Source organism: Dreissena polymorpha, chromosome 1 (assembly GCF_020536995.1).
Source record: "Dreissena polymorpha isolate Duluth1 chromosome 1, UMN_Dpol_1.0, whole genome shotgun sequence".
Lineage (NCBI taxonomy): Eukaryota > Metazoa > Mollusca > Bivalvia > Myida > Dreissenidae > Dreissena > Dreissena polymorpha.
This window is the reverse complement of record NC_068355.1, coordinates 148155485-148175615: the sequence shown is the minus strand read 5'-3', so window position 1 is coordinate 148175615 and position 20131 is coordinate 148155485. Positions and strand designations below refer to the sequence as shown.

The 20131-nt window shown below is 34.6% G+C and overlaps 1 protein-coding gene and 3 long non-coding RNA genes across 6 annotated transcripts in view; 1 reads left to right on the top strand and 3 right to left on the bottom strand.

Moving 5' to 3' along the window:
* The first annotated feature begins 742 nt into the window (after positions 1–742).
* Positions 743–6341, top strand: LOC127855036 (antileukoproteinase-like). Of its 2 annotated transcripts, XR_008037329.1 has the most exons (6): positions 743–1297; positions 2338–2478; positions 2891–3029; positions 3529–3608; positions 4676–4918; positions 6234–6341. XR_008037329.1 is itself a non-coding variant. In XM_052390374.1 (5 exons), the coding sequence occupies exons 2-5, from the start codon at positions 2376–2378 to the stop codon at positions 4684–4686; spliced, it is 333 nt and encodes a 110-aa protein (XP_052246334.1). In that variant the 5' UTR covers positions 750–1297; positions 2338–2375; the 3' UTR covers positions 4687–6276. The 2 variants fall into 2 exon arrangements, 1 of the variants encoding a protein (XP_052246334.1); XM_052390374.1 differs by having other exon boundaries at positions 750–1297; positions 4676–6276.
* A 3331-nt stretch (positions 6342–9672) lies between these two features.
* LOC127855073 (uncharacterized) lies at positions 9673–14179 on the bottom strand. The gene is made up of 4 exons (XR_008037341.1): positions 13742–14179; positions 12670–12830; positions 12130–12265; positions 9673–11194 (listed from the first exon to the last, which is right to left on the bottom strand). It is a non-coding gene; the product is annotated as an uncharacterized LOC127855073 (long non-coding RNA).
* Positions 14180–14456: 277 nt separating this feature from the next.
* On the bottom strand, positions 14457–15153 carry LOC127855076 (uncharacterized). The gene is made up of 3 exons (XR_008037342.1): positions 15016–15153; positions 14682–14871; positions 14457–14476 (listed from the first exon to the last, which is right to left on the bottom strand). It is a non-coding gene; the product is annotated as an uncharacterized LOC127855076 (long non-coding RNA).
* A 1031-nt stretch (positions 15154–16184) lies between these two features.
* Positions 16185–20131, bottom strand: part of LOC127855069 (uncharacterized) — a 6366-nt gene continuing 2419 nt past the window's right edge. Inside the window, exons 2-9 of one of the 2 annotated variants that reach the window (XR_008037340.1) lie at positions 19805–19961; positions 19356–19459; positions 18242–18367; positions 17419–17535; positions 17175–17239; positions 16962–16998; positions 16599–16702; positions 16185–16306 (exon numbers count right to left, since the gene is read on the bottom strand). This is a non-coding gene — a long non-coding RNA (uncharacterized LOC127855069). Of the gene's footprint in view, positions 16307–16598; positions 16703–16961; positions 16999–17174; positions 17240–17418; positions 18368–19355; positions 19460–19804; positions 19962–20131 lie in introns of both variants that reach the window. The other variant, XR_008037339.1, reaches the window with a different exon arrangement.

Genomic DNA, 20131 nt, shown 5'->3' with positions numbered 1-20131 from the left:
GCACATCCGGAGACGTACAAGAAAGTTAGCATTCTACACTAAATGATAATGATCGTTAAAATAAAAAGTTGAGCCAAATAACTCCGATTTGCGTATTTTAAATTTAGTTATGAGTACATGTAGTGGGAAATATTTCATATATGTCTCCGTTAACACAACAACATGAAAGATTAAAATGTAGTTAATAATTAACAGAAATGTATTTTTATCTATGAGTTCATGCAAACCTGGTATGACTTGAAACCACATACAAAGTTGTCACACGTTACACATCGGTATTATGAATTCTTGACTGGCGATCGGAGGTTTGCACCAGAGAAGGCTTTCTTTGCATATGTGCTGGATTCTTTCTTTGGCCATGGTTTGCTCAGCCAGTTTTGATATTGGGCAAAAAGCACTTTTTCACTGCGTTCACTGCCCTTTTATTTCACAAATAGTTTGCCTTCATGCGACCAAGCCCTTTCAACACGACCCGGGTCTTTGAGACGTAGAGACGCAAGCATCTCTGCGTTTGCTTTTGTTAGGTCGTCATTGACGTAAATGTTTGTGCCCTTCAGTCGATTTGCTCGTTGCATGACATCAATTTTGGTTTGGACATATTTACTTGACGTGTTCGTCTTTCACTTTTCATATGGGCTTTGTAGATTGTGAAGTCTTCAAGTCAATGTTTTTGCCGTAAGGGTATGTAGTTTTAATGTTTACGTTTGAGTTAATCGATTCATCTGATTTGAGTATTTCCTTCCATGGTGTAGGTATAGCTAATTTAATGATGTTCGTTTCTGCTAACCAGTTTCGTTTTGATTTTAGTTTTTGTAATATAACAGTTTCTGAGATATTTCCATTGTTTGTTATAATGTCGTTTATGTATAATATCCCGAATTCGATCCAGTTTACGAATAGTAACGTTCGTTACATTACAATATTGATATATTAAAAAATATTAAGGAGATTCGAAAAGAATATTGTTAGGTGAATAATGGTCACTGTATACATGTAGATACATGTTGTAATTGTATTTCAATTTAAGAGCATAAAGTCTGGCGCTTCCTTTATTTAGGTTAAGAATGTCAAGGGATAAATTGTTTCATATCCCGTATTTCTATAGGAAAGGTTCTGGACCGTAAAACGAGTTTTTACTTGATTGAGCATCTCACAATAAGTAATTTCTAAAGCGTTTCAAATATGTGAACTCCCACCGTGTTTATAACTGTAACAATTGACGTCTGTTATAAGCAAATATCATAATGTTTCAGGGGCGTACCTCTGAAGCACAAGGGCGAATGCAGACCATATAGAGGTTACAGTAAAAAGCTTCTACTCCACATTATAATACCAAAACCACTTTGCAGTAACCTATTTTATTATTTCTGAATTGACCATTTCAAGGCGGTGATCACAGTTTTAATATTTATATGTTTATAGTTACTTTTCTGATATAAAGGAGTAGATATGGACAGATATGTCTCTCCAGAAAAAAGTTCTAGAATGTGTCCGTTTGCTATATTGAATTGCGTTGACGTTTTTTTTTCATTAATGGTGATTATGGGGTTGAGTGAAACATTCTACACGATATTTCAATTGAAATTATTTTGAATTTTTTTACATTTAACCATCATCAATAATGAATCAAACTGGTGTATGAAGACTAATTTTAAGAAAAACACACACACTCTTACTGCGTAGTTTATATCAGGTGTGCATACTGTGTCTAGTAGCTATGCCCTACCGTTTGGGTCCACATGAACCTTAACCCATGCAACTCGACATAGATGCGACCACCCTTATAAATTTGTTACCACGGCACATATTTGTAATCGGTGATCGCAATACAAAACTTGTTTTGATGGCAAATTGTTAGTAATCATTTTCAAGTTACTTATCATTTTCAAGTTACATTTGCCGAAACAGCGTTTTGCAATCCTTTTTTTATAAGTCAAATGTTTTGTACGCTTATTTGTAACATTGAATAGGACAAAATTTAACAGCATTTACAAATATATAACTTTGATACACTCATAGCCGCGGGTATAAAATAGTAACATATAATTTTATAACAGTGATTTAATCTATTTTCATTTGTAATGGGTGACATGTTCTTTCGACTCAAACGGTCATTCGAAGTGAAGCCGCTCTGTTGCATAAATGTGTGAACCGTGCACGTGCGCAAATGTTTTTAACCGTGTGAGATTAAAAATCGAACATACACATATACACATTTAAAACGATCCCAAGAAAACTTTTGTATTGGTTTGGGGTCCTAAAAAAATACTTCTGATCCTTTATACCTCGCGCTTCTTTACGAATGTTTTACTTAAAATTGAAGCAATATGTTCACAGGAGAGAAACGTCAATTTACTGCCGACGATGACGTTACCATGATCTGTCCAGTGCAATGTCAAGGTGACGATACTTGCCCCGGCAGCCAGAAGTGCTGTCAATACGGATGTATGATTACGTGCCTCGATCCAGTTTTCTACGGTATGTGTTATTTTTGAACAAGCTGGGCTGTTTTGCGCGAGCCATTACGATTTCGTAGGTGTATTTAGAAATTTTGACTTGAAGGACCCCTTCCCCCTCTATACTCGGGCTGTACTCGGCTTGTTACGCAAATGTTAATGCGGATCAAGAACAGTTTTTATTTTTTTTTAAATAATACTTCGTACATTGAGTAATAACCACCAAAGATCTATCAATCGACAAAGACTGTACACATCAACAGATATTTGGGGGAGATCCGTGTTATCTCAGAAAACCTGCTAATATTGATCGTCATTATTGATGCCAAAGACATAGTTTATCACGTGACTGAAATCTCTGGGGTCTCGAAACGACGGGAACTCGCGAAAACACCAATATTTGTCTTTTATTAAATCTTTGATTATCCCCAAAGACGGACCCACGACGCGCTTGCCAGGTCCCTGCATCGTCAGACTTGCCGAATGGGAAGCCGCAAACAGGCGTCTGGGATTTGAGCGACCTCTTTGTGCCGCGAATGGTGATTTCATGGGGACGCAGTACCAAGGCTCCCAGTAAGATCTTCTGTTACTTTATCCGTTCTTGTGCACGACAACATTTTCCAAATTGTCATCAAAACATATCGGCAATTACCTTTTCATTATTCGCAATGGGATTGTATCAATACAGAAACGTAAGAGGCTTAAAGTATTTATTTATAGAACAAAAAAATCTGAAACAAAAATAACTCTTAGTAATAATGTTGCCTTTTCCCAGATTAAAGCAATATTTAACTCATTCGGTGTGATGACACGCAGATACTCGCCGCTTAGATTTCAGGGCTTTCCGACGTCACAGAGATTTTGTAGAATAAGTCGGCCGACATAAAGCCAGTTAAAAGTGCCTTTTTAAAGGTATTTTATTTTAGTTAAAAGCAATATTAATATTAGACGGTATGATTTAACGCTGATATACTCGCCGTTTATCTTTCAAAGCTATTAGGGGGTTAATGTCGAAATCGGCTGTAGATGTATATCGAAGCAGACTATAAACCGCAACTTTTACTTTGAACAGAGCTATCTGTGTTACTCCTGACGGCACTGAGATTTCTTGTTTCGCGGTCAACAGGTGGGAGGCCGTCGACATGGACTACCGTAAGAACTTAAAATATATATGCTGCAACGGCGTTTAAAAACAATCAATATGCCCAAGAAAAAAAAGATAAACTCAGAAAATATACAACGATATGTTTATATAGTGTGAAAATCAGTATTCCAATATTAGTTGTGGCATCAACAAATCATTCAAATAATATTGATACCTTTGCATATGCGAATATTAATACAAAGGCTTATATACAAGTGGGTATATGCCATCTACCAAGTAGACAAGCCACCATGGACATACATGCATGTCCGTGGACACCAACGTTTTGGATCATGTTTTACCTTTTTTTAACGTGCACCATCCAAACTTGCATGCATTGATCCTCTTCACATGAAGTTTTGCATGTGCAATTTTTATTATATTACGTTAAAAATTGCTGAAGATATGCCAACTTATGATACATTTTTACAATACAATATTGTAATAATTTCGTCATTAGTTGTATTTAAAGGGATCTTTTCACGCTTTGGTAAATTGACAAAATTGAAAAAAGTTGTTTCAGATTCGCAAATTTTTGTTTTAGTTATGATATTTGTGAGGAAACAGTAATACTGAAAATTTTCCATGGTCTAATAGAGCCATTATATGCATCTTTTGACGATTATAAAACCTAAAAATTATAAAGCGTTGCAACGCGAAACGATTGAATAATTTGGAGAGTTCTGTTTTTGTCGTTAAATTTTGTGAAACTACGAAGATTGCTTATATAACGTATAAAATACGTTCAGCATGTGTACTCAGCGGAATAGCTCAGTAGGCTTAAGCGTTTTTACTTCAGGACTCTGGCAGGACTGCAGGGGTCACTGGTTCGAAACCTGGCCCGGGCAATGTTGTTTTCCTTTTTTTAATTTTATTCTTGATTTTTTACTGGAGCTTTTACGATCCAATGTTTACATTTATCGATATAAAGCATTTAATGAATAAGTTAAAAAATGCCAAAATCTGTGAAAAGGCCCCTTTAACTAATAGCTTCATTCGCGCTCAATAGCGCATACGCTGAGCAAACGAAAACATTAAAATAAAATAAATAACGTGTTGTGTAACCTCCACATAGTGCGCACGTGACCAGTATGCCTTCAAGCAAACGATAAACGTTGGTCAGCGATTCTATTGTGACCGCTTCGGAAACTACAAGCCCATCGGATGCAGGGGTGCGATGTGCTATTGTCATGATCGCAGAGGAAACCAGATTGGAGACAGCGTCAATATCGTAGATGCGGACAGTCTTTACTGCTAGAGAGTCCGGAGTTCTCGGTATGTTGTGGTGGAATCTCCTGTCGATTGGATTTTAGTTCGTGTAAGCTGAAGCATATATATTTTGTTATATATTGATGTAAAAAATCGAAAGGCACGATGTGATTTCTCCTTTTTTTCCGATCATTTCCTCTCTTACAATGCCAGAATCCTTTTTTATCACATGCCACACCCTGTTTCCCATGTAATACAACCATAACATATATTTTTATATTACACATGTGTTCTATACTTTTTTAGAGTTTTCTTTGGCTTAGTTTTTGTTTATTGACCAATCGCATTTTGTTATTTTGCTTAAATGACTTTGCAACGTCAAATGACGTCACGAAAGGTACACACCATTTGGGATTTATCATTATGTTTGCGTAAATAGTTCAAAAGTGTATTAGATAGTTCAATAGTTCATAAGATAGTTCAAAACTTATGTGTTGTTTTTCTCTAAAGACAGATTAACGTACATCATGCAAGATTTGTATAAAAATTATGCCCGCATATTCATGTGGAGTAAAACGCATGAACGGTAGAAAAGTTGTGCTGTGCATCTGTCGCATCTAATTTACACGGACTCGTCCACAACCCATTGCGCAACCTCTGCGCAGAGATTTGACTGGAACCAGCATAGCTGGATCAAATCCCTTCCGTCATACAGAACCACGTGATGATAGCCGTGCCACGTGATACAATAATAGAGTATTAAAGTATAAACGGCATAGATAACAATGTGTAAACGCCGAAAAAGCATTTGCAGTAAAGTTGTTACTTTTGTGGAAACAAAAGACTTTAAAGTTTTACCGATTAAAAAAATCATATATTTATATATATAATGATCTAAAATACCTGCCGTACTTATAAGCAACTACGTCATAATATCCGTGGAACGTGGTACAATAATGGCGTCTTACAGTATCAACAGTAATTTTTAAATTTGTAAAAAAGCAATTTTTACTTTTTTGAATTTAAGTTATTTTTTTTTAATTATGAACCTTAATTTAAACAGTATTTTCAAAATATAAAAGAAAATGAAACTCCTTTTCATACTATTATACTTAAACAAAACAAAAATAGCATCCTACCGAACCTGGTAGGATTTTCTTGTGATGGCAGGGGTTGTATGTGAGAGCGTGGAACGGCAACCCTGCGTGGAGATTGCCCATTTCGATGAAGTTCTTTCCTTAAACTTGTTAAATACAGATAATAACTGTTGATAAATATGCGTATTAAAGAAACTTAAATAATGCCTTTATGTTGTATTTAAAAACTGTTAAATAGTTAAATTTTATTTTTTTATTATTTGTATTTGTGTTTTCTGACAATCTTCTCTACGACTGATTTAAACAGATGTTGCTTTCTTATTTCAGGAACGCGGTTAGCTGCGATTTCGACAGTAAAACGAGTGCATGAATAAATAAAACACACAATTAAAAACAATGTTGTTTTGGGTTTTTGTCACAAACACCATTAATGACCGACATAAGGGTTTAATATGTGTTGTGAATGTGTTACTATATATAAAACATGAAATCAAGTTTGCATTATTTTGAGGAGCAAAATGTTCTGAAAATAGTTCTGAACAATTTCGGGAAATTGAATGATAAAATGCACGTGTTTAAACGCGCTCTATCTACTCGTTACAAAATTCTCGTTTCAGTACAACGCCATTCAAAAAGAACAAAATATATTGTGATAATATCTACAATTATATTAAAGGGACTTGTTCACAGATTTTCAAAACGATACTTTTCCAACTTTTTCTCACAGGTTAAAAAAAGTATAATTATGAACAATATACATACTACTAAAGACGGAATCTCTTTAACACAACGCATATAAATCCGCACCGGATAATTTAAAGATTAACGGGCTGCATAATTCTGTTTTGCTTTGTTGTAAGCCGACGGATGAGCGGGAAACTATTGTATCTTATATAGAAATGTTAACCGGTAAATCACGATCGAGGGTAAAAATCAATAAAATGTGCGCATGTCCCTCGATATGTGTACATTATTTACAGGTTAAACCCTTAGATACTGTGTTCTCGTATTTAACTTATATTCGCGCTGTTCATTCTTACCACATATTTATTGAATTTCATTTTTGAAGCTCGCTGTTTTACACTTTTCTTAAATACAAAGAAAATGTCTGTACAAATTTCGTAAAGTATGCGTACATTCAAATAAGGTATTTATTTAACAACGTCAACGGCTCTGACATGATATTCGCACTTCTCTTAAACGCAATACAGTCCTTATAGTGGGGTCATATGGTGAAATGATTGTTCATTTTTTGATAAAAGCAACAAACTTGGCACATTTGTAGATTTAAGTATTTTATTCAATTTTAGCTATGGACCCATCTCCAATTTTCAAGATGGCCGCCATTTTCAAGATGGCCGCCGAGATGGCCGCCAAACTTTAGGAAATTACATGTTACTGCCATATTTGATTAAAATATTCTGTTTTTGGCATTAAAATTAGCTGTTTTATGTTATTAATTAATGAAAATATGTTTTTACATGAAAAAAAATGAATTAAATATTGCATATAAGTCAAAATGGCTACCAAAATGGCCGCTTAAAGTACAAAAAAATAGGATTTTCCACCTCAAATCTATAATTGCATAACTCATTGAATGAATGTTATGTAAGGAAGTGTTTTTCTTTTTTTTTGTATTTACAGATACCTTAATTTGTATAATATGCTCAACATATTGTGTCAGGCCTTAAATAAAGAAATAACTGCATTCAACGAGTTCACACTTCCAGACCTTAAAACTGCCTTAAAATCTAACCGCGGTCATATCCTCCACCACATATGGTGCTTGTATTCAGTGGAATTGTTCACTTTTTGATAAAAGCAACACACTTTGCTCATTGGTAGTTTAAAGTATTTAAGACAAAATAGGCTATGGACCCAATTCATAGTTTTCAAAATGGCCACCATTTTCAAAATGGCCGCCAACCTATCAAAAAAGGAGAAAATATCGAGGTGCTGATTTTGTGTTGCGAGCTTTTACAAATCAAATGAATTATTACAATACTTTATTACTAATTATGCTGATAATCAAAAATCTTTGCAAGAAACACATTTATTATAAGTATTTTATTCGCATATATAGTTCCTCGAATTTTGACTCAACTGAAATAATTTTCAAAATAGTAGTCTAACTATTGTATTAAAAACACACAAAAGGGTCTCCTGATTTAATTGAAACATGAACATTTTTGAATGACGACTTTTAGTGAGATTTCAGGAACAATATACGAAATCAAACACAAAACTGCTGATTTCTGGAATAATTTGATATAGTTAGATTTATAACACATGTGATCACGATAATGATAAAAACTGTTTGTCTTTGTACATATGCGTATAACATAGCTCAAAACAAAACATTCCAATGAGTACAGTGTACTTGTAGGTTTAAAAGTCGTCATTCAAAAATGTTCATGTTTCAATTAAATCAGGAGACCCTTTTGTGTGTTTTTAATACAATAGTTAGACTACTATTTTGAAAATTATTTCAGTTGAGTAAAAATTCGAGGAACTAAAACCTGAAAAATGGACTAAAACAGTTAAAATTTAGTGTTTTTTAACCAACATAAACTGTAACAAATAGTGGTTTTGATCTATAATAACACTGCGGTCATTTCATTGTTTGTTAAGAGTGATCTTATTTGCATTGTTTGTTTAGAGTGATCTTATATGCAATTGTATATATGCGAACAATATATGATTATTATAATGATCACATGTTTTATAAATGTATCTGAAGGTAACGACTTCAAGAACAAGCGTATCCTCATGGAGTACATCTACAAAAGGAAGGCTTAAAAATCAGACCCAGGCAGCTCCGGTAGGTCCCTTTAATATGTATTTATGACAGAATTTCTTATTGTTGTGATAACGCTATTTATGATTTCATGTTGTGGTTTGTATGTTGTCCTTTTCTCCGAATTGGACCAAGGTTGGAGTCATATGGAGAGTGCAGCTTTGAGCTTTTCCTTTCATCGTACCAAAAAAAAATTAGTCAGGGGGCACAAAGGAGTTAAGCTGTCGGTATGTTCGTTGGTGTATCAGTTTGGCAGCATAAAATTTAAAAAATATATGAAACTACTTCTTTATTTCGCAAGCTATTGAACTGAAATGCGTTATCGCCATGAAGTGCAGATGTGCAAGACATCTTGGTCATGACATGGAACCAAACTTTCCTGTGTTATTCACCATTTAACTAATCAGAATCATAACGTGTTGAAATTATGAAGTGTTTAAATATGTATCTTTGGTGTGCCTTACTTTATACTTATATATACAGATCTACATATTCCTTGCAGTGACATCGCTGATGTCCACAGAAAGACGATCAATGAAGCCTGCGCGTTTCGCGATGAAAGAGTCGAACTGAAGCGCATAAATCTTATCAAGTCGTAATGACGGAGCTAAGACATATATTATTTGCCTGTAACATTTTACATGATAGTAGAGAGGATAAAGAGACACACTGTCTTCCTCTGGCTGTTGTATCGACTCGCTTGTTTATGGTTAATATGAAGATGTCATTTGTATCCAAGTGAGAGGCATTAAGCATTGCAGCTGTCTGTCCTGCACGAAGGAAATCGCACAATATTATTTCAAGTGTTATGCAAATATAAGCAGATGATTTTTGTTTGAAGCAAGTCATCTTTTTATTGTTGATTCGTTTGTTTTAAAATATGTGTCATGGGGGCATCAGCATTTTACACCTTTATTGTCAATACTAAGTTATTTATTGTTCTGCGATAAATAAATATCGACAAAGCAATAAGTATTATTTTATTTATTGCACAGTTTATAAAGCTTAGATATTTTGTAATACAAAAAAGTAATTAGTATTGTCCTAAAAAATATATGTAAAGTAATAAGAAATTGCAGGTTCATTATAAGCTGTAGTAAATGCATGGATATGAGGATTATTTAAAATGCACTTAACATATATCTACAACATATCTTAATAACAGTAAGCAAGAGATATTTTCACTAATTCTGGTGAACTAAAAACAGTATGAAATCATAAGTATTACGCAAGTTAAACTGTAGAATAAAAGGAGGATCACACATGAAGGATCTTAATTAAATGTTAGCAAATTGTTACGTGTCCCTAGATATGGAGATACGCCCTCTATACATTAATTTTTGAATGAAACAACGTTGGTAAATTTTTCATTGTTTTTAGTCATGCATATAGGCTGGGCTTCAGTTTGCACTACGTGATCTTAAAAGTGAATGACTCATAGTTGTAAAATATTTACGGATACTAAAATGAGATATTATAGCTAAGTATATAACAGGACATGTGTCAAATGCGTTTATTAAATGATGCTGGCTCACTGAACTAGAAAGAAGAATCCCTCGAAATTTAAATACTGTGGGTCTTTGCACCAAAACAGAAAACATAAAGCGATCATATCTTTTCGTTTTATAATCTAAACTATTTTAACTAAAAGTCTTTGGTTTACATTATTTAAACTTTGTTAAGATTTTAATTGCCGACTTTTACCATAAATTATTTGGGGTATTTATAACATAATGCTATATGAAATATATGAAATTATATTAAAAAAAGGTTTCCTATTTCGCTGTTTGAAAAATTGTGCTTTGCTTTTTAATATATTTGCTGCTTTTTCGACAGGCTCTGTTTAACTTAAACTAGTTATAGGATAAAATCCCAAAAGAACACCTTAAAGAGCCTGTGACATAATTATGTTTTAACAATTCGAACTTGCCTTATTGTAAATTGCCGATAAATTGTAGGAATAATGAAACCACAGAAACCATATATGTAGGGCAATTGTTGTTGGCCTTAGCTTGTAATCTACGAAAATGTCTTTAAATAAAAGATACACTTAATTTAAAAAGATGAATACTTAAGTTTGTCAATAATGGGTAAGTGTTGCGGTTGTGCATATAAACACAATTATGAAAACTTATATTAATGTTCGTGAATAAAAAATGCAAACAACGAAAAAAAAGTAATCCGGAGATGTATCTGTTTTATAATCTGACCTACTGGAGTTTAAAGCATCAAGGCGCAATGTTAAGCGTTACATATGTTAACAGCTTTTCATAAGGTTAACCGCTAAATATGCATATTTTTAAGACAAACTAACTTGAGTAGCTCTTTGCAACATCACTAGAATGATTTCTGAGTGTGAAAGTCTTGTATAACAATTCCGTGTTATGCAATTTAGTGTAACGTCAGTGAATCACTATGCTGCGAAGTTCGAGTTGGGGGCAAAATATCGGATGTGCTGAAGAACGCACTCGTAGCAGAAGTCAAACTGTTCCTGAAATATCAAAATAATAATATTTAATAAAAATATACTTTTGCCAAGTATGTTTCCTCCCTTATTATTCTTATTTTTCTGATGAGTGTCACACGCTGTAAAAATGTTATATGTCAGTAAACAATAAATACAGTGGTAAAAGTTACCATTGTATTGAGAGCGCCACGACTCATTGTCTTGGTCTTTGAGACGTTACATATTAACGTTGAATACAAAGGTTCAGTTAAACCATTTATTAAAAGTGCAACTTCTATTTGCATTGACCTTTCTGTGTCCATGAAATATTAATATATTGGTTAAGCTGACATTTGTATTGAAAGCGCCATGACTTATCATCTTGACCTTTCTGATAGAATTCATTAACATTTGATTATGTGCTTTATGTGATTGTATTGATGGCGCAGCTGCTACTTGCCTTGACCTCTCTTACGGCATCCTTTAATTATTAATACAGTCGTCAAGGTTACATGTGAATATAACACGCCACGTCGCTTGTGGTTTACCTTTCTTACAGTGTGTTAAATTATTAATGCAGCGCTTAAAAGGTGACCTATGTATAATTATAGCGCAATGTCTCATAGACATGTACGTTTTGATGTTCATTAACTACATGTACTTAGATTCTTCTAACGGTTAAATATGTATTGCTTGCGTCGCGACTCCTAGCCTTGACCTTCTTGACTGTTTTCATGTAGCATTTATTAAAGTTTCATTGGATTGCTTAAAACAACGTCACCTGACCTTGACCTTTCTGACCGCGTTCATGAACCATTAATACAGTGGTTGATGTTACCTGTGTAGAGAAGCCGCCAAAGTTCTTACTTTTCTGACAGCGTTCATGACCTTTTGAGGCGGTGGTTATTGATAACTGTGTATTAACTTTGAAACGTCTCCTGGCCTTTATCTTTATGACAGCGCTATATAATTAATGTTACCTGGGCAGCGATAGCGCCATGTCTGCTTGCCGTAACCTTTCTTACAGCGTTCACGACGCTGACCTCGTGGTCGATCGCAATCTTCTTTAGCAGAGTAGAAACCACAGAGAACAAACCGCACTTCATGGCAACGTCACTGTGTAGTTCAGACAAAATGAAATGAAACTAATAATGACGCTGTATAATTGAATATAAGCAAAGGATACCAACAGCTTTATAAGAAGCCGATATCACATTCTAGAAGTATTGTGGCAGAAATATAAGCCCACTGATAAGCTTTATACTTATTTTCAATCCAATAATAGGAACGGTCATTGCCTCGGAGGCAACGAAACAGAAACTATGCGTATACAGAACACTGTTCTGTTCTATTTTGAAAATACGTGAGTAAAAAGACGCATATGACTTAATGCGACTAATGAGGAATGTCAATTGACATATCCGCGAGCTTGACTTCTTTTGCAGGAACCATATTGAATTAAATTCAACACGACGAAACAACAACCGGTATCAGCTTAGTTAACATTCTAGTCTACTTACAGACAATGAAGTACAACAGGTCCCTGGTTGGTCCCTTCAGACGCTTATTTCTCCACATTGTGTATGAACTGAATGAAATCGGAGGCAGAATTAGGAACGCCTCTGTCTTGTTCCCAGTCCGCATACGCGATATGCGTAACCGTTTTCTTCTGGCCTCCGTTCTGAATTTGTATAAAGAGAAACTCAAGTTGCTTTAAAGGGAGAGAACACGTTTTCTTTATATACGAAATATTTACACATTTAACAACTGCTTTTTTGTGGCACAGTAAAATTATAAGATCAGAGTATATAAGTCTCGTACCGTTTAAAACAAATTATGTTATCAAATTCTAGCACTAATTGGTTTCACGAAAACACTGCAATAAGATGCCTATTCACATATTGAGTTTCACCAATCTAGTTAAGTAAGTATTGAGTTGTCGAAGGATTCAGATATAATTCTACCTTACTTCAGTGGTCATAGAAATCACAATTTTCTTCTGTCAAAAAACCAACAACAAGTACACTTAAATAGTGTGCATAATCCACATATGGTAGCCACCGAATGCTGAGATTTATCCTAGCTACAATTATATGTTTATACACTTCGGACGGACAGACGGACGGCCAAATAGAAACAAACTGAAATAACACTCAGATTCATCATGTGATGTCTGTTCAATCATCCAGTGGTAAAGTACGTTTTGAGCCGTAGAAGGATACATTTTTCAGTTTTCAAATACATCTGTAACCATAGCAACTACACTCATTGTCTGACGAAACACCTAATATTACGTGCATATTCCCCATATGACCTTTTATCCACAAAACAAAGGTTTCAATTTGTTTTGGCGATAACAGAATCCTTATTTTAGTTTTGTTACCAAAGCAACCAAACATTTCTTTCTGACGAAAAAATTAATGAAACCTAAGAGTTATAAAAGGATCTGGATTCCGACTGATTCACGAAAAGACGGACGGACCGGGGTTACACCAGAAATCCCCTCATGTAACATCTGTAGAGGGCTTATTAAACACTTAATATTTTATACTACATAAATAATTGATTTGTGTGCAAAACTTTGGTACATACGTCAATGTAGACCGCGTTGATTTAGTCGCTTGTACCTTGGAGTCGAGGTCTGTATTCATCACCTGGGGAACAATCATGCACCTTAAGATAAATTAACAACTTTATCTAAAATTGTTTCGAGTTTGTTCACCGTTGCCAAGTATAATTAATTAAAAAAGAATCAAGTTAAGAAAATTTTTAAGCTAAATGTATTTAACGTAACTATTACAAACAAATAGCTGTTTGTCATACATTTGATTATTTTTCGATTTTTTTGTGTTAAGGATAATAACGTAAACATAACTTTGAGGATTTGAAAAAAACATTAAACCCGGCCTTTAACACAAAGGAAGTTTATTGACTGAAACAGTAGATCATATATTGTACAAGCACACTATCGTGACAGCGACATCCCAAAATACATAATCATGGGGATACACAAGACGGAAGTGAAATTGACAGTTTCTCATTCCTGTGTGCGTAGGTTGTGATTTAATCTGGATTGAATACATCCAATAATGTATCCGTTTAAACCTGAAACAAAATGATACTTTCCTCAATTTAGACGATTCCTGTAAATAGTTGTACTTCATTACCAAACACGACATCAATATGTCACATTCTTACGCATATGCATTAAGTCAAACAATTACCTGGAATATCAGCCACACGCCGATGTTTGTTCTTTAAACTTTTATTTCTTGCTATATTGACTTGTTCCTCAGGAACCACATGTTGAGAAATGGACATCAGTAGCTAAAAATCACGAACACTTATCATATTGTTAAAAGTGTGTCACATTAACGTAACAAATTAATAAACATGCAATACAAATCTACAGCAATAAGAACAAGGCGAAACAAATAGCCTGAGCTAAGAAAAAATACTTAAAATATAATGATTCCGCATATTATTGTACAAGCATTGGATTATTGTAAAACAAAGAAGAAAATATATTCACATTGAACTGCGTTTCTCGTTGCTGTTGTCCTGTCTTTGAGACATAGTTCTCTAACTGGTTAGCGGCCACGGGCGCGCAGTCAAAGGTTAAGGCGTGAACAAGGGCTCTGTGTAGAAACTCGTATTGCTCCTGCAATATTTAATCACACTAACCACTTTGACATCTATTTGAGTGCCATGTGCGTTGTACCCTGTTGTAGATAAGAAAAGATTAATTACAAGCATATATTCATAACTGGCATTAAGATGTTTACGTCAGTAGAAATGTTTTTTCTCTGGTAAACCATAAAACTATTCATTTGCATTATATTTCGTTTTACGTTTGTTTGACCTACAACTGTCTGGATCATGTTAACCCTGTTCCTCCTCATGTCCAGCACACATCCATGTATCTCCACGGCTTCATTCGCCTCGCCCTCGTGTATCAGAATGTCCAGGGCGATGTAGGTTCCCGTGCGGCCAATACCGGTACTGTAGAGAAATCAAATTTATAAGAATATTCGTGGCAATGTAGATCCCCGTACGGCCTATATCAGTACTGACGTTAGTTCAAACAATTATTATAGTTTTATAGAGCCCTCGTGTATCAGAACGTCCAGCGCAACAAATGTCCATGTACGACCTTTTTTAGGCAGAAGTGACAGCTTTTACAGATATTGGATTCCGGCCAAATAAAACGTAAGTATTAATATTGCGGTATGCGATTCATATTCCCCGTACAAACGACCTATTTCTGTACGCCATTGAGATCAGAAGAATAACAGAGGATTTATGTAGTATTGACATATTGACGATAATTAAAATACTTGTTTTGTTAAGTTCACTAAATATTTTATTGTTTTATAAGTTCTGTACACTTATCACGCTAATCAAACAAAACAATTTGAATCATATATTCTCATCTGCGATGCACGAGTGTTTGGTCCGTCTAGATTGGTTGAAATTCGTAGCACCCTCTGTCTGAACTCTACCAGTGGTGTACATACCTGCATTGCACGAGAGTTGGTCCGTCCAGTTTGGTCTGAACTCGCAAGACCCTCTGTCTAAATTCTATCAGTGATGTACATACCTGTAGTGCACGAGTGTGGGTCCGTCCAGTTTGGTCTCAACTCGCAGGTCCCTCAGTCTAAATTCTGTCAGAGCTGTCACATCCTCCGGGATCCCCTTGTCACGCCAGGCAGTGAAGTGAAGGTGGTAAAGTGTGCGAGAGTTCGAACCCTGCGTATGAAATAAATAGGGGTCTGATCACATAGCATTTTCGAATGAAATTATTTCTATGTTTTTGAAACAAAATCACAATCTATATAAGGCATGCGACCACACTATATCCGGTAACTAGTAAGTGAAATCGAATAATTGTTAATAATATCAACATCTTTCATCGATTATTGATTTCTGTTTACAGGAAACAATGATATACTGACGGTTCGGTATTCCCCACAGTATTGTGAATGCATTAAAGATGGATTACAGATACATTTCAGGTCACATTAAATCACGCTTACGTGGGTCATTTGGATCGTTCGACGTGTATATTCAGCATACACTTCTTAGTCCCTTGACTAGCACATCACCATACGCCTTTGTGTCATCGACATTAGGCCAGTACTTCTCACACTTCGTTTTCTGAATATATGTGGATAATAAACCATTTACTTTCAATTATTTAACGCACAGTGTACTCAACGTCGAAACATTATTCATTGAATATTATGAAACTTTAAAATAAACGTATCGACAAAATGAATATAATACTATTATAATAGTGATATTTCCAAATATTTATTGGTATTTTCCGTAGTATTCTGAATTGCCATTTTGAACATACCGTGCATAAATCTGCGTTTCACGTACATGTACCGTGCATAAATCTGCGTTTCAATATGCATAATGTAATAGTAAAACATTGTATACTGACCCCTTCTTCATCCAAGTTGGTGACCATTACCACCTTTTCAACCTTGTTTTGCCAAATCATCTTCAAGAATATCCCGAAGTCCCCCATTTGCTTTTTCATCGGACCTGTATTGAAAAAGCTGGACCTTGTGAATGTTTTTATAAATAGAGACTTTTCTAAAAGCTCATTATAAAAGTAGACAGTACTTGTACACATGAGTACGAACATTTGAGTCAAGTAAGAATAAAATACAATAGAAACTAGCGTGTATTAAATTTACGCGTAACGTACTTTGCAGTCCTGGTTCACACCGTTAATAATCGTTGTCCCTTTGCTTGTTAGATAGATATATAACAAACAATGAACAATTCACAAATAACTCACCGAGTGAGGCGATGTAGGCATTCCTGTTAAGAAAACCCTATAAACGAAGGATATACATTTATTATGTGGGATTTCCATGCTTTGTATATCGATATCTATGTGTTCAAGAAAATATGACCGTATGAGTTTCCATCATCAATACAATCACAGAACGTAAGTCGTAAGCATTTTATCGATTATTATATGGATTAGGAACTTTTCTATACTACTTACATCAATGAAATTTGCGTTGATGTAGTCATTTTTGCCTCCTTTAACATTGAACCTCGTATCATCATCTGCAAATTTATTTCAGCAAATACATTTTTTTATAGCTACACATTGCTTGGTAGGGACACCTTGAGACTTCAGCACAGATCATCGTCTTTTTTACCATATGCTTTATATTGTAATTTCAAGACATCTGCATGTTTAAACGGACCTATTTCAGACGCTTACATTGTAAAAACCTGCTTACATGCATATATTCCTTGGCATCGGTTTTTAGCGACATTATCAGGCTTTCTGGCTTCATTGTGTGGCCTCGTTAGACCGTATGGGAATTTCTGTCATTCACGAAAATAGTGGAGCTGAACTATTTTCACAAAAACAAAAAAGAAAACAAGTAAAGGGTATTTTTTCAAACTAATTAACCGGTATATTATACCCAAATTATAACATATAAACACTATATACGTAAACGAATAATGTGCATACCGACAATCCTAAGTAGGAGAAAGGTAGAATGTTTAATATAGAAACTGTTTTATTATAAAGCGTTCATTATAAAACGTTATGATCCACACACAAAAAACATCAATAAACAGTTATAACGTCAAATTCATCCTGGAAATATTCAAACGGCTTCGATGCCACGAATTCCGCGAGTTGATCCACTGCAATCTTCCTTTTCTGGATGTCCTGTAAACCAATGTAGTAAACATTCTCCTCTTGGGGGAATTAGGGCGGTCTTGATGCCGAGCTTGTGTGCGTCTTTCATCCTCGTGTATAAAAATAGTGCGCATGACATCATACTATAGCACGGGGGATTTTTTTTGCCGAACCACAAATCGTTAATTTGATAAACCGTTAAATGGCTTGAACATCAAATGGGATTAACATGGATGCCTTAAAATACGTTCACACTAGGTATTTTGTGTTGTGAAATGTTTTCGTTTTGACGACATACATACATAAAGATATTATTTCATAGATCTATTCGAGTAATAATGTGTAAATGTACATTAATAAAATATACATCAGCTGTATTAGTATATTTAAGTAAAATCAAATAAATATACCTATTTCCAGTACATCTGTATCTGTGTCTGACTCGCTCTGAAGGTTATCGCCATTCCGTCTCAATGAGAGCACGTCTTTTGAAGGGTCATAATTCGGATTCGCTATCACATGCGAATGACTTATAACTGAAACAAAATCAATAATCTTACCATGGCGTTTTCTTCCATTATAAAGATATAAAATATATAATAAAGACATGTATTATACAGTGCCATACAGCTCCCCAATTGCGTGCATAAAATATGAAAGAGACTTACTTACGCACCGACATTTAGTCTTGAACGGTTTGAAAAGAACATTGTTTTGGTAAAATAAATTCTTCTGTAATTGTTCATCTAATTTTTCTCCGATAGACGCATAGCACACACCACTGTTAGATGTTTTGCTAATTTTTGTTCGTATTGTGTTTAACTTTGTAAATGACGTTCGCATCCTGAAACTGTTCATGCTACAAATAATCAAGTGACTGTTAAGACTCAAAATATGGGTCAATATTTGAAACGTTAAAATAAAGTTTAACAATGTTTTCAGAAGGTGTACCATCTAGCGACTCGGCTTTAAGTTGTGATATTTGGTCGCATACTATCTGACGGTGGCGCTTATGTTATCAAATTGAAACATAATCATGTTTTGACGGAATTGTCCCCCCTCTTATATAAGCAAAATTAAAAAACAATGGCAATTATAGCATGTATTTATCAATTGTTACTTTTACTTTATCTACATAACGCGTTTAGTCTCACACATTAAAATAACAAGTTTATGGTTTTATATTGCTTCAATTAAGCCATCTTGTAAACGTTTTATTTCCGTTCTATACCTTAATATGAAAAAATTCTTTAAACATCGGTATACATAATTTACGCTATTCATTATCCTCAATTTAGCTTCGGCTACGATATCAACGGTCCACGACTATTCAAGATGTCAAAGTTTACCCTATCTTATCATAATATCATATTACATGTTTTGTAAATGTAAAAGAAGCATAGCGGCGTGTAGTTTCGGTGGTGTCTACTTAAGCAAACAATGAATGGGACACTCGATCTTTATGTAAGATTGATACGGACTTTAGCAGGAAGTAAACTACGACATAAATCGCGTTATTGCTACCTGTAGATCGTTCAGGTAATGTTCCAATTGTGTGGTACTCGTTTGTACTGGTTGGCTGGTCTTCATCAAATCTAGCAAACTGATCTGATGGTTCTTTGCTCCGTCTAGTGCGTGCATATCAAGATATGTAATACAGGTAAGTAAGAATGTCTTTGAATTTTAAAATAAAAATCAACTGAATGCGCTCTGAATGTATTGATACTTTGTGGGTGTAAAACTACGGTGTTTTTAATTGCGTATTCGTAAAATATCTTTTGAAAACTTACCTGTTAACAGAACTTAATTTTATTTGAACCAATTGTTTCTCATGACTTTGTGTTTTGTATTTTGTCAGTCATGTATTATTACAAAATGTGTCGCGTGTCACAATATTCCTGTACTACTCGACATACAAAGAGAGCAATAAAGGTCATCTCGTTTTTGAATGGATATTTTATGGAAAGTAATACCTTTTTCTCATAATCACGAACGTTATGACCACACCAATGACAATAAGCTCCACCACCCCTCCAACTGAGCCTGCGATGACTGGTACAGGTTGTCCGCCCGTGTTCTCAAGAGAGGTTCCCGCATCGTCTGTGTTGTTCTTGCGCACCTTTGATATATCTGTTTCATACACATAGTTTATATAAAACAAAACCATATTTTAAGCAGGTAACATTTTAGCGTGGCACTTTTTTTTATTTTATACTAACCCATATGCATATTAATACCGCAATTAATTAGTTTCATGTGAAAATATGTATTTTCTAATGTTAATATATCAAAATATATAT